Raw genomic sequence first — 14506 nt, 5'->3', positions numbered from 1 at the left:
AAGAAAAAAAGTAAATTGATTCTCCACCTTACACGGTGGCTCACACTTGTAATCCCAGCACTTTGGGAGGCCAAGGCGGGAGGATTGCTTGAGCCCGTGGGTTCGAGACCAGCCTGGGTGACATGGATACATCACAACATGGCCATATGGCAACATTAATAGAGACAGCAACCCCATCTCTATTAAAAATTTTAAAAATTAGTCTGTGCAGGGTAGCTCTTACCTGTAATCCCAGCACTTTGGGAGGCCGAGGTGGGTGGATTACCTGAGGTCAGGAGTTTGAGACCAGCCTGGCCAACATGGTGAAACCCTGTCTCTACTAAAAACACAAAATTAGCTGGGTGTGGTGGCGCATGCCTGTAATTCCAGCTACTTGGGAGGCTGAGGCAGGAGAATCGCTTGAATCCGGGAGGCGGAGGTTGCAGTGAGCCAAGATTGCACCACTGCACTCCAGCTTGGGCCACAGAGCAAAACTCCATCTCAAAAAAAAAAAAAACAAACTTTTTTTTTTAATTAAAAAGAAATGTATTCTCCTTCTAGAATAATAGTTCTGGAAGCCAGAAGTCTGAAATCAAGGTGTCTGCGGGGTTGGTACCTTCTTGAGGGCTCAGAGGGAGAACCTGTTCCATGCCTCCTTGGCGTTCCTCAGCTTGTAGGCATGTCATTCAAGTTTCTGTCTCCATCTTCACAAGGCCTTCTTCTCTCTGTGTATCTATTTTTTTAAATTTTTCATTTTTTACATTATTTATTTATTTATTTATTTATTTTGAGATAGTGTCTCACTCTGTCTCCCAGGCTGGAGTGCAGTGACGCAATCATAGCTCACTGCAGCCTCCACCCCTCCGGGTTCAGGTGATCTTCCCACCTCAGCCTCCCACACGTGCCATCACACTCAGCTAATTTTTTCTTTTTTCTTTTTTTTTTGCAGAGATAGTGTTTTACTATGTCACTTGGGTTGGTCTTGAACTCCTGGACTCAAGTAATCCTCTTGCCTCAGCCTCCCAATTTGTTGAGATTATAGGCACGAGTGACTGCACCCAATAGTATCTAATTTGTAAAGATGAGGTCTGGCTGTGTTGCCCAGGCTACAGTGCCGTGGTGTGATCATAGCTCATGAACTGGTTCATAGCCTTAAATTCCTGGGTTCAAGCAATCCTCCCAGCCTCAGCCTCCCGAGTATCTGGGACTACAGGTGCATGCCCCCAAGCCGGGCTAATTTTTTTAAAAGTTTTTGTTGATCAGGCATGGTGACTCATTTCTGTAATGCCAGCACTTTGGGAGGTTGAGGTGGAAGGATTCTTGAGCTCAGGAGTTTGAGACAAAAATTTAAAAAATTAGCCAGGCATGCTGGCACTCACCTGTAGTCTTAGCTGCTCAGGAGGCTGAGGCTGGAGGATTGCTTAAGACCAGGAGATCCAGGCAGCAGTGAGCTAGATTGCACCACTGCACGGCACTCCAGCTGGGGTGACAGAGTGAAACCATGCCTCGGGGGGGAAGAAAAAGGTGTTTTTATAGAAACAGGTTCTCACTACGTTGCCCAATCTGGTCTCAAACTCTTTGCCTCAAGTGATCCTCCCACCTTGGCCTCCCGAGTAGCTGGGATTACAGATGTAAGTCATTGCATCTGGCTACACAGCCAGTCACTGGTCTTAGAAGAACACCAGTCACTGGATCGGAGCCTACCTTAATCCGGGATGACCTCATCTTAGTTACGTCTACGAAGACCCTGTTTCCAAATAAGGTCACATTCACGGGTTTCAGGGTTTAGGACTTGAACATACCTTTTAAGGGGACACAATTCTATCCACTCCAGTTAGATGGTTATTTTAATATGTATTAGAAACAAATGTTACACAACAGAGCATCAAGCTCATGACTTCTTAAGGTTGTTGATGTGGATCCAAAATTGTCTTTTAAAACATGATTTATGTCAGTGAAAACAGGAGTGCGGTAAAGAAATGTTTAGTAACAGTAGCTCACCCAGGTTTAACATGGCAGAGATCATAAGGGTGATGCAGAATTGACTCTGGATTGGAAATGCTGGTGGACAGGGAAATCCTGGCTTGGAAAGGGGGTGTGTTCATCCGGACAGTCACTTGTTTTTTTTGTTTGTTTGTTTTTGTTTGTTTGTTTGTTTTGAGACGGAGTCTCGCTCTGTTGCCCAGGCTGGAGTGCAGTGGTGCGATCTCTGTCCGCTGCAAGCTCTGCCTCCTGGGTTCACACCATTCTACTGCCTCAGCCTCCTGAGTAGCTGGGACTTCAGGTGTCCATCACCACGCACAGCTAATTTTTGTATTTTTAGTAGAGACAGGGTTTCACCATGTTAGCCAGCATGGTCTTGATCTCCTGACCTCATGATCCGCCCGCCTCGGCCTCCCAAAGTGCTGGGATTACAGGCGTGAGCCACCGTGCCCGGCCGGACAGTCACTCTTAATATCTACCCCAAGTCTTTCATGCTGCTATTTCAGACCATTTTTGAGGGCTGCTGAGAGTCATGTCTGTTAGGTTTGGGGGTTCTCCTCTCGGGCTCTGGGTAAAGATGGAAGCTCCCCCAGTGGAGAGGAGGAGGCTTTCTGGACCAGCTCTCCGCTAGAGAGGAAGAGTGCCCGCCCTTTCAGCTGCTATTGCATCGAGTCTTTCCTTCTGTGACTGGGTCTCGGCGTTGTGCCTCCTCTCCCTTTAGATGTGGATGAATGTGAGGTTGGGGGACACAACTGTGACCGTCATGCCTCCTGTCTCAACATCCCAGGGAGTTTCAGCTGTAGGTGCCTGCCAGGCTGGGAGGGGCATGGCTTCGAATGTCATGGTGAGTACCTGGGGGCAGGAAATCGGGGCAAAGCAGAAGAGGTAGGTGAGGGGCAAGGCAGTGGGAGGGTGGGGTGCGGGGGTGTCTGCAGGAGGGCAGTCAGGGTCGGAGGATTGGAGAGTCTTTCTCCCTTCTGCCCCCCACAATGCACACACCATGGGGTGGGGGGCCTGGGCTCCGTCTCCTGCAGACGTGGATGAATGCGTCTCCAAGGAGCACCGGTGCAGCCCAAAAGGTGACTGTCTCAATGTCCCTGGCTCCTACCGCTGCACCTGCCGCCAGGGCTTTACCGGGGATGGCTTCTCCTGCGAAGGTGAGATTAGGGGGTGGGAGGGCAGGGGCCCTAGAGGGACAGCCACGGGGGCTGAATTCACGGTGGCTGCCATGGTCACTCAACCTCCTGACTTCTTCTGACTCACTCATTGCTCCGTGGGTGCTGGAGAAGCTGTGTCCTCCGCCCAGGGGCTGCTACTGCCTGTCCACGGCTCCCTTGAACCCTTAAGTGCATGAAACGCTTCCTTCCTGGCTGGTCTCCTCCCTGGATCCGGAGTGACTGGGTACCCTCTCTGGGGTTCAAGAGTCCAGACCACCTCTCCCCTCCCTGACCCTGCTTCGGTCACTTGCCTCCCACCCCGAGTCAGGGACTGAGTCTCCAGGGCTACTTGCCTGGGACTCTGGCTGACAGCGAAGTGTTCCAGTGACTGGGGCCTCCCACCCACCCTCCGTGGGTCCGGGTCCACCGGTCTCCAGTCCTCCGAATCTTGGGACCCCTCAGACAGAGACGAATGTGCCGAGAACGTGGACCTCTGTGACAACGGGCAGTGCCTCAATGCGCCCGGCGGGTACCGCTGCGAATGTGAGATGGGCTTTGACCCCACTGAGGACCACCGGGCCTGCCAGGGTGAGGCCGGGCCCGGCAGGGCAGAGGACAGAGTGGGTGGGTCCCTGCCACAGACTCTGGGTGGGGCAGGCTGACCCAGGGTCCCCGCAGATGTGGACGAGTGTGCGCAAGGGAACCTCTGTGCATTTGGGAGCTGTGAGAACCTGCCTGGAATGTTCCGCTGCATCTGCGATGGTGGCTACGAACTGGACCGAGGGGGTGGCAACTGTACAGGTGTGAGGTCATCTGGGCTGGAAGGAGGGAGGAGAGAGCAGGAGCTGGGGCAGGGGACATGTCTTGCTCCCTCACTGCCCTCGGATCTCTTCTCAAGCATCCTCCCTTGGAGTCTTGCGGGGGTAGGGAGCACCTTGCCTGATGTCCCCATCGTTTCCTGTTCCTGTTCCCCTGCTGAATAAGTTCAGTGATTGAAGTGGCCCCTCCACCCTAGCTGCCGAAAGGGTCACCCACCTCTGTGTGTTTTAGAAATGAGCAGATGATAAATATTTTTGGCTTTGCAGGCCACACAGTCAGTCTCTGTCATAATGATTCAACTCTGCCATTGTAGCTCAAAAGCAGCCACAGGCAATATGTAAATGAATGAATGTGGCCCCTGTACCAATAAAACTTTATTGACACACATAGGTGGTGGACCGGATTTGGCCTACAGATCGGAGTGTGCTAACCCATGGTTTGAAAGTATTTTCTATAGATGGGTTTTGGCTGGGTGTGGTGGCTCATGCCCATAATCTCAGCACTTTGGAAGGCTGAGGTGGGAGGATCACTCGAGGCCAGGAGTTGGAGACCAGCCTGAGCAACATAGCAAGACCCCATCTCTAAAAAGTAAAAATAAAAATTAGCTGGGCATTGTGGTGCACAGCTGTAGTCCCAACTACTCCAAAGGCTGAGGCAGAAGGATTGCTTGAACCCAGGAGTTTGAGGCTGCAGTAAGCCGTGATTGCGCAACTGCACTCCAGCCTGGTCAACACAGCAAGACCCTGTCTCTAAACATCAATAAATTAAGAAAATGAAATAGATATGGTTTTCATATGTTGACTGAGTGGAACCCAGGGCAGGTAGAGTTCAACGAGCAAAACTCTGCCAAGCAGAACAGAGCAGGAGAAGGAATGGGATTAGAGGGGACAGGGCAGACTGGACGTTCCTGTCCTGTTAGGTTTCCTCCCAGGGACTGACATGACATTGTCCCCTGGTGCCCAGAAGCTGACCTTGAGTGAGGGCTGCAGCTTCCCAGGATGAAGCCAGGAGGGAGGGGGGCCGAGGCAGGGCTCCCTGCTGAGGACCACGCCTCCTTCCCACAGACATTAACGAGTGTGCAGACCCAGTAAACTGCATCAACGGCGTGTGCGTTAACACCCCCGGCAGCTACCTCTGCAGCTGCCCCCCGGATTTTGAGCTGAACCCCAGCGGAGTGGGCTGCGTGGGTGAGTCCATGCTCAGCTCCAGATCAGGGTTCTGGGGTCAGCAGAGGTGGGTGGGATTGCCCCCTGGGTTAACTCAGATGTCAACGTGTTCAAATCTACCTGCTCCTGACAAACGGGACATCTGCTGGTCTCCCACAAGAGCGATTGTCCTTGTCACCCGTTGAAATAGACACATGAATGCACACGCACACATGCGGCTTTCCCCCTGACTCCTGCTAACCATCCCCTTCTGCCTGTTCAGACACTCGGGCTGGGAACTGTTTCCTGGAGACGCATGACCGAGGGGACGGTGGCATTTCCTGCAGTGCTGAGATCGGAGTTGGTGTCACCCGGGCTTCCTGCTGTTGTTCCCTGGGCCGGGCTTGGGGCAATCCCTGCGAGCTGTGCCCAGTGGCCAACACCAGTGAGTCCCTGTGGGACCATTGAGCACCGTGGCCTGAGCCACCGAGACCTGGGAGCTCAGGGGGTCGTCTCTGCTAAGGGGAGGTGGGGCTTAGGCGACAGGAAAACCAAAAACTGGGGAAGGAGAGGGGCTCATCCTGGGTCATACAGTGTACTGTTGGCTGGGCTTCTCTCTAAGGCTGCTTTCTGTAAATTCTCTGTGTTTGTAGTCACTTAATCACTCAGTCAGTCAACAAACATTGAGAGTTCCTCTGTGTCATGTGCTGGGGGCTGCGGACTCGGAGAAGGATGAGCCATAGCCTCTGCACACTGCTTCTCCCTCACTCTTAAACCAAGTGTCAGGACTATGAGAGTAGAGCTGTCCTAAGGGTTTTCTTTGAGGCATAGCCATAGCTCAGGAGAAAGCTGTGGGGAAGAGAAAGCTGTGGGGAAGGCTTTCCAGGGGAGGAGGCGTGAGTGAGGTTTTGAAGGATGTGTAGGAGTTTTCCTAGCAGAGTAGGGGGAATGACGTGCAATGCAGTGAGAACAGTATGTGCAAAGTCCTCAGGTGTGAAACAGGGAGGTACCTGTCCACCTATTCAGGTGTGTGCGTGTATGAATGTCCAGGGTCTTCCTTGCATGGGGAAAACTTGCAGTTACACTAGGATATGGTTTTGGATCAGAAGGAGTCATCTTCTCTCCTTCCTGCCCCGAGCCACTACCATGTAACTCTGCTCACATGTTGAATGGGAACCCACATTTACACACACACACACACACAGCCCCAGGACTGGCCAAAGTCCCTTGGCCCTAAGAGGCTAAATAGATACGGGGATGTAGTTAGTACAGTAGAAGGATGGGAGCGCACTCTTGCGCCCTTTTCAGGCTTCCTGCTGTTGCTCCCCTGTTTCCCCTCAGTTTTGCCCCAATACTCCACCTCACAGGAGCCTGTTTCCCTTACAGCTGAGTACAGAACCCTGTGCCCGGGTGGTGAGGGCTTCCGGCCTAACCCCATCACTGTCATTCTGGAGGGTGAGTTCCTAGCAGACCATCCATCCATCTGTCTGCCTAAAGACTGACTTTTCTCTCATCCCCATCTCACCAAAGTGCAGAGTTGAGCAGTTTTGTCCTGGGATGGGGCAAACCTTTACACCTGGAGGCTGGGCAGCAGGACCACACTATGCTTTTAGTTTGTGTTGATTTTTTTTATCTGTTCTTTCAGCCATTTCTTCCACTTGTTGGTATATTGATCTTTTCATTTGTCCCCCATCTTTCCATTCATCCTCCATCCTTCCATCCATTTATCCTTCCATCCACCCATCCTTCCATCCATCCATCCTTCCTTCCATCCATCCATTCATCGATCCATCCATCCATCCTTCCATCCATCCATTCATCCATCCTTCTGCCCATTTTTTCCATCCATACATACATACATACATTCTTCCATCCAGCCATCCTCCATATACCCATTCATCCATTCTTCCTTCCACACTTCCATTCAACCATCCTCCATCTACCCATTCATCCATCCCTCACTCATCCCTCTCCTATCCTTTTATCCATCCATCTAGTCACCCATTCATTCCCTCTCCTTCATCTATACCCCATTCTTTCATCCATCCCCAATCTTTCTGTCCATTCATCCTTCCATCCACCCGTCCTTCCATCCATCCATCCATCCATCCTTCCACCTGACCATCCATCCATTCATCCATCCTTCCACTCATCCTTCCATCCATTCATCCTTCTACCCATCCAACCTCCTCCATCTACCCATTCATCTATCCTTCCTTACATCCTTCCATCCAACTCTCCTTTATCTACCCATTCATCCATCCTTCCATTCGTCCATCCTTCCATCCATCCCTCCATCCTTCCATCCAGCCATGCTCCATCCACCCATTCATCACTCATCTCTCTGCTGTCCTTGTGTGCATCCATTCACCCATCCATCCATCCCCATCCTTCATCTAGCCCCCATTCATCCATCCATTAACCTATATCCCACTCTTCCATCCATCCATCTCCCACCCACCTATCTCTCATTCTTCTATCCATCTACTCACCCATCCATCTATCCCCTATTCACCCATCCATTCTCAATACATCCATCTATCCACTCATCCATCCACCCATTTCCCATCCACCTATTCTATTCCCCCCATTCATCCACCCTTCCATCCATCTTCTATATCCCATCTGTTTAGCCCATTCATCCCCCATCCTCCATCCATCCATCCATCCATCCATCCATCCATCCATCCACTTATCCACCCATTCACTCTTTTGTCTATCTACTCACCTATCCATCCACCTTCCTATCTATCCACCTTCCTATCCATCCACCTGACTACCCATTCACCTTCCTACCCATCCACCTTCCTACCCATCCACCTTCCTATCCATCCACCTTCCTATCCATCCACCTTCCTACCCATCCACCTTCCTATCTATCCACTCACTCATCATCTCATTCATTGACCCACTTGCTTATTTACCCATTCACTGTTTTCCTATCCATGCATCCATCTGCTCATCCATCCATTCATCCATCCTCCCATCCATCCTTTTTTTAGGGAGTGACAAGGTTGGAGAAGACTATTCTCCATCTAGAGGAAGAAAACTATCTAGTTCTCTATCTAGAGGAAACTATGTGGTGGATGGGAGAATGGGCTAACAGTTGAAGGGAATGGAGTTGAATTTAGGGTAACATTAACTCAAGAGAGTCTGTGTCCAGCCGTCAAGATAGACCCTTCGAATGTCTGTCAGTCATGGACAGCTCTTGGGGATCCTCGAGAGGGCCCTGGGAAACCTAGAGCTTACCGCGGGTGCCCCTTAAGTCCTCTGTATGGGTTTAGCTCCCAAACGTGGCTTCCTTACTTCCTGACAGACATCGACGAGTGCCAAGAGCTGCCAGGGCTGTGTCAGGGGGGTGACTGCGTCAACACCTTTGGCAGTTTCCAGTGTGAGTGCCCACCTGGCTACCACCTCAGTGAGCACACCCGCATCTGTGAGGGTGAGCATGGACTCTCCTTGGGGTGGGTCAGGCTCTCCCGCTCTCTCCCTGCCTTCGTGCCCTGCCAAGCCTCACAAGGGTCGAGGAGGGAAGGCCTCATAGAAAGGCTTCTGCCCTCTGCCTCCTCTTTTGTCATGATCTGTCAGTTCCCTCTTGCTGCTTTTAAGATGTTCATGGCCGCTGTGGATCTGTGGCGTTGGGGATGGTAGGCAGGACCTTAAAAATGCCACGACACTCCCTTACAAAGTACAGCAGCTTCTTTCTTCACCGTTTCTTTGTCTGGGTGTTGTAAGCTTTTGACTGGATTCCAGAGTTCTGCAAAAGTTGATTTTTGTCTGTTTCGCCAGCTCAATAGTTGCTTTTGTGGAGGAATGGAGCCCTGGAGTTCCCTACTCTGCTATTTTTGGTGACATCACTCTTAGCATGCTAATATTCCACCACCTATTTTTGCCTGCTAGCTAAGAATACTTTATTACACTTTTTTCAGCGGTTGAAAAAAACAAAAGAAGAATAACATTTTGTGACACATGAAAATTATATGAAATTCAAGGCTGGGTGCGTGGCAGCTCACACTGGTAATCCCAGTGCTTTGGGAGGCTGAAGTGGGAGGATTGCTTGAGGCCAGGAGTTCAAGACAAACCTGGGCAACTTGGCAAGACCTTGTCTCTACAAAAAATTAAAAAGTTAGCCAGGCATGGTAACCCATGCCTGTAATCCCAGCTACTTGGGAAGCTGAGGCAGGAGGATCATGTGAGCCTCGAAAGTTGAGGCTGTAGTGAGCTGTGATTGTGCCACTGCACTCTAGCCTGGGTGACAGAACAAGACCCTGTCTTTAAAAAAAAAAAAAAAGGCTGGGCACTGCTCCTGCTTGTAATCCCAGCACTTTGGGAGGCCGTGGTGGGCAGATCACAAGGTCAGGAGTTCGAGACCAGCCTGGCCAACATAGTGAAACCCCATCTCTACTAAAAATACAAAAATTAGCTGCGCATGGTGGCACACGCCTATAGTCCCAGCTACTCAGGAGGCTGAGGCAGGAGAATCACTTGAACCTTGGAGGCGGAGGTTGCGGTGAGCCGAGATGAGGCCATTGCACTCCAGCCTGGGCAACAGAGTGAGACTCTGTCTGAAAAAAAAAAGGAAAGAGAGAGAGAGGAAGGAAGGGAGGGAGGGAGGGAGGGAGGGAGGAAGGAAGGAAGGAAGGGAGAAAGTTGTATAAAATTCAAATTTCAGGGGTCCATAAATAAAATTTCCTTGGAGCACAAGCAGTGCCACAGTGTGTTTGCATATTGTTTGTGTCTGCTTTCTTACTACATTGGCAGATTGAATAATCATGACACACTGTAGTTTGGTCTGCAAAACCAAAACGATCTGGCCCTTTACAGAAAAAGCTTACTGCTCCTGGACTAGAGTAATGATCAGATTGAGAATCAAATTTTTTCCCCCAAGAATACTTTATCCATAAGGTTCTTGATTCCTATCATATCATATTAGGAAGACATGGATGATCTATTCTTGGTGATTATAAAACTGACTCGTGAACTCAGGTCATTTTGTTCCTAATAGAAGCAGTATCATCATCAACTTTATTTTTATGAATTTCTTTCTTTTTTTTTTTTTTAGAGCCAGTGTCTCACTCTGTTGTCCAGGCTGGAGTGCAGTGTTGTAATCACAGCTCACTGTAGTCTTGACCTCCTGGACTCAGGTGATCCTCCCACCTCTGCCTCTCAAGTAGCTGGGACCACAGGTGTGTGCCACCATGCCCAGCTAAATTTTCATTTTTTGTAGAAATGGGACCTCACTATGTTGCCCAGGCTGGTCTCAAACTCTTGGCCTCAAATGATCCTCCTGCCTTGGCCTCCCAAAGCAGGGATGATAAGCATGAGCAACTGCATCCGGCTTGTAAACTTTTTTTTTGTTTTTCCCTTAACATCATGTTGTTTTTGTTTGTTTGTGGGTTTTTGTTTGTTTGTTTTTTTAGAGCCAGGATCTCATTCGGCACCCAGGCTGGAGTGCAGAGGTGTGATCATGGCTCACTGCAATCTTAACTTCCTGGACTCAAGTGATGCTCCCAAGTGGCTGGGACTGCAGGCATGCACCACCATGCCCAGCTAATTTTTTAAAATTTTTAGTAGAGATGGGGTCTTGCTATGTTGCCCAGACTGGTCTCGAACTCTGAGCTGAAATGATCCTCCCATCTCAGCGTCACAAAGTGCTCAGATTACAGACATGAGCCACCATGCCCAGCCCATATTACAGTTTTCTTCATCACTAAGATGTGTGTGCATTTTAGGCTGATTTTGAAACCAAACTCAGGTCCCTAGTGAAGTGGCCTTGCTGGGTCTCTGGAGGGGAGTTATTCAGACAATTCCTGGATGCTGCCCACTGTTCCCCTCCACTCCTCCTTTCCTTGCAGATATTGACGAATGCTCCACACACTTGGGCATCTGTGGCCCTGGCACCTGCTACAACACCCTGGGAAACTACACCTGTGTCTGCCCTGCAGAGTACCTCCAAGTCAATGGTGGCAACAACTGCATGGGTAAGAAGCATGATGACCTAGGGAAATGGCAATCACAGAAGCAGCACCTGGGCATGGGAGGAACTGCTGGGAGACTTCAAGCCTATGGACAGGGAGGGTAAGCATATATGAAGTGCTAATATGTGGCAGCAAACAAAACCACAGGATTCAGGAGCCCAGAGCTGCCATGAACAGTTGCTCAGGTTGTGCACTGCTCAAAAAAGGCTGAAAAAAAGGAATGGATCCCCTAAGTGTGTTGGGGGAGAGACATCAAGCCAATCAAGCCAGCCAGTAATCCCCCCCCCTTTTTTTTTTTGAGATAGAGTCTCACTGTGTTGCCCTGGCTGGAGTGCAATGGCACAGTCTCGGCTCATTACAACCTCCACCTCTGAGGTTCAAGTGATTCTCCTGCCTCAGCCTCCCAAGTAACTGGGATTACAGGCATGTGTCACCACACCTAGCTAGTTTTTGTATTTTTAGCAGAGACAGGGTTTCGCCATGTTGGCCAGGCTGGTCTCGAACTCCTGACCTCAAGTGATCTGCCCGCCTCAGCCTCCCAAAATTCTGGGATTACAGGCATGAACCACTGTGGCTGGCCAAGCCAGTAATCTTCAAATGAATGAGTTAACGAGTTCCCATCTCTTTGGCTCCCTCTTCCACTGATTTAGGCGACCCTTACCCAAATTCTTCTTTATGCCAACTACAGATATGAGGAAGAGTGTCTGCTTCCGGCACTATAACGGCACATGTCAAAATGAGCTGGCCTTCAACGTGACCCAAAAAATGTGTTGCTGCTCCTACAACATTGGCCAGGCCTGGAATAGACCCTGTGAGGCCTGCCCCACTCCCACCAGCCGTGAGTAACCCTCCTCAACCTTCTTCCCAGCCTGGCCCCTCGTAGCATAATGGTTAAGAAAACACAGTGCCCTTAGGGCTCTTAGATTAATTCTCCTTGTTCTGATGAGAGTCAGAGAGTTGAAGTTCTGTCCCTCTATTAGTTCATTCTCATAATGCTGTGAAGAAATCCTGGATACTGGGTAATTTATAAAGAAAAAGAGGTTTGGCTGGGCGTGGTGGCTCACGCCTGTAATCCCAACAGTTTGGGAGACCAAGGCGGGTGGATCACTCAAGGTCAGGCATTCGAGACCAGCCTGGTCAACATGGTGAAACCCTGTCTCTACTAAAAATACAAAAAAAAAAAAAATTATCTGGGCATGGTGATGCAGGCTCATAATCCCCGCTACTCGGGAGGCTGAGGCAAGAGAATTGCTTGAACCTGGGAGGTGGGGGTTGCAGTGAGCCGCTATCACACCACTGCACTCCAGCCTGGGTGACAGAGCAAGACTTCATCTCAGAACAGAAAAAAAAAAAAAAAAAGGAGGTTTAAAGGACTCACAGTTCCACATGGCTGGGAAGGCCTCACAATCATGGCAGAAGGTGAAGGAGGAGCAAAAGCATGTCTTAGGCAGGCAAGAGAGCGTGTGCAGGGGAACTGCCCTTTATAAAACTATCAGATCTCACGAGACTCATTCACTATCACGAGAATAGCACGGGAAAGACCCGCCCCCATAACTCAATTACCTCCCACCGGGTCCCTCCCATGGCATGTGGGGATATGGGAGCTACAGTTCAGGTTGAGATTTAGGTAGGGACGCAGCCACCATGTATGGAAGGCAATACTTTAAAGTGAGCAAGGCAGCTTTTCTTCCATTTTGCAGATTTCGAGAATTCAGGATGGATCAATGGAGTTTTCATGGATGGGGAAGGCCCTTGATGATTCACAGGAGTAGCTGGGGGTGGGATGGGCGGGGGGGGTTCGGTAAATGTCCCAGGCTAGGGAGGAAAGCACAGCTGGTTAGAGAGACCATAGACCTCCTGGGCTGGGGAAGGGGCAGACCTGGAGAAACTCAGAGCCAAGATTGGGACCCTGATGGGAACATCGGTCAGGATGAGGGAAGGTGTTCTAGGCAGGGGCACAACAGGAGCCAAGGCCTGGAGGCATGACTGAACAGTGTATTGACAGCAGGAATGAGTCCTGTTAGAATGATCTAGCAGCCAGCCCAGGCACCAGGAAGAGCTGCAGGAATGGGGCAGTGATGGGAAGGGGGCTTCTAGGGGTTTATAGCCATATTCATTCCCCAGAGCTGCTACAAAACATTACTGCAAACTAGGTGGCTTTAAAAACCAGACATCGTGGCTCATATCTGTAATCCCAGCTACTTGGGAGCTAAAGTGGGAGGGTCACCTGAGCCTGGGAGGTTGAGGCTGCAGTGAGCCGTGATTGCACCGGAGCACTCCAGCCTGGGTGACAGAGTGAGACTTTGTCTCAAAAAAATTAAATTAAATTAAATTAAATAAGTGGAAGGAGGGAAAGGGTGGGGAGAGCAAAAAAAGTTCAAGGTGGCCAGTTGAGGGCTGGGCTCCAGGGTTGAGGTGTCTCCTCCAGATGGGGAGCGGGTTAGGGTCAGACCTGCAGCCCCAGACTCAACGTGGTTCCCCTTTGCGCAGCTGACTACCAGCTTCTATGCGGAAACCAGGCCCCGGGATTCCTCATTGACATCCACACGCGGAAGCCCCTTGGTGAGTGAGCAGTTCCTGCTCTATCCCTGGGTACCCATCCACCTGGGTCTGCTTCTTCCCACCCCTCCCCTCCCCTACAGCTCTTTTCCTTACATCCATTCCTCCATCCTCCCGTCTTCCTCCTCCCACACACCTCCAACTCCCCAGGAATCCTGCCCTCAAAAACACTTTTTTTTTTTTTTTTAAAAAATGACACTTTAAAATTTTTATTAAACCGTTATCCATTTTTTAAAATGATGGTTAAATATATGCAACATAAAATTTACCTTTCGAGCCATGTGCGGTGGCTCATGCCTGTAATCCCAGCACTTTGGGAGGCCGAGGTGGGTGGATCAGGAGTTCGAGACCAGCCTAGCCAACATGGTGAAACTCTGTCTCTACTAAAAATACAGAAATTAGCTGGGCGTGGTGGTGCGTGCCTGTAATCCCAGCTACTCAGGAGGCTGAGGCATGAGACTCGCTTGAACCTAGGAGGCAAAGATTGCAGTGAGCTGAGATCTCGCTGCACTCCAGCCTGAGGGATAGAGTGAGACTTTTTTTTTTGTCTCCGGAAAAATACCATTTGAACCATTTTTAAGTGTGCAGTTCAGTGGCATTAAGTACACTTGCATTGTTTTGCAACTATCACCATCGTCATCTCTAGAACTTTCTCATTTCCTCCCACTGAAACTCTGTCCCCATGAAACTTTCACTCCCCATCCCCTCAGTCCCTGGAACCCACCATTCTACTTTCTTTTTTTTTTTTTTTTTTTTAGACAGAGTCTTGCTCTGTCACCCAGGCTGGAGTGCAGTGGCGTGATCTCTGCTCACTGCAAGCCTGGCCTCCCAGATTCATTCCATTCTCCTGCCTCAGCCTCCCGAGTAGCTGGGACTACAGGTGCCT

General features: G+C 50.1%; 1 protein-coding gene across 1 annotated transcript in view; it reads left to right on the top strand.

The window, feature by feature from the left end:
* The window catches only part of FBN3 (fibrillin 3), a 101863-nt gene that overhangs the window by 48119 nt on the left and 39238 nt on the right, over nucleotides 1-14506 (top strand). The window contains exons 30-40 of the mRNA XM_011943601.1: nucleotides 2684-2806; nucleotides 2997-3119; nucleotides 3582-3707; nucleotides 3798-3920; nucleotides 5003-5125; nucleotides 5367-5528; nucleotides 6470-6538; nucleotides 8400-8525; nucleotides 10939-11064; nucleotides 11750-11899; nucleotides 13552-13623. Coding sequence (XP_011798991.1) covers nucleotides 2684-2806; nucleotides 2997-3119; nucleotides 3582-3707; nucleotides 3798-3920; nucleotides 5003-5125; nucleotides 5367-5528; nucleotides 6470-6538; nucleotides 8400-8525; nucleotides 10939-11064; nucleotides 11750-11899; nucleotides 13552-13623 — 1323 coding nt within the window. The remainder of the gene's footprint in view (nucleotides 1-2683; nucleotides 2807-2996; nucleotides 3120-3581; nucleotides 3708-3797; nucleotides 3921-5002; nucleotides 5126-5366; nucleotides 5529-6469; nucleotides 6539-8399; nucleotides 8526-10938; nucleotides 11065-11749; nucleotides 11900-13551; nucleotides 13624-14506) is intronic.

The sequence above is a fragment of the Colobus angolensis genome, unplaced genomic scaffold (assembly GCF_000951035.1).
Source record: "Colobus angolensis palliatus isolate OR3802 unplaced genomic scaffold, Cang.pa_1.0 Scaffold22, whole genome shotgun sequence".
Taxonomy (NCBI): domain Eukaryota; kingdom Metazoa; phylum Chordata; class Mammalia; order Primates; family Cercopithecidae; genus Colobus; species Colobus angolensis.
Note: the sequence above shows the minus strand (reverse complement) of the source record. Positions and strands in the feature narration are given on the sequence as shown.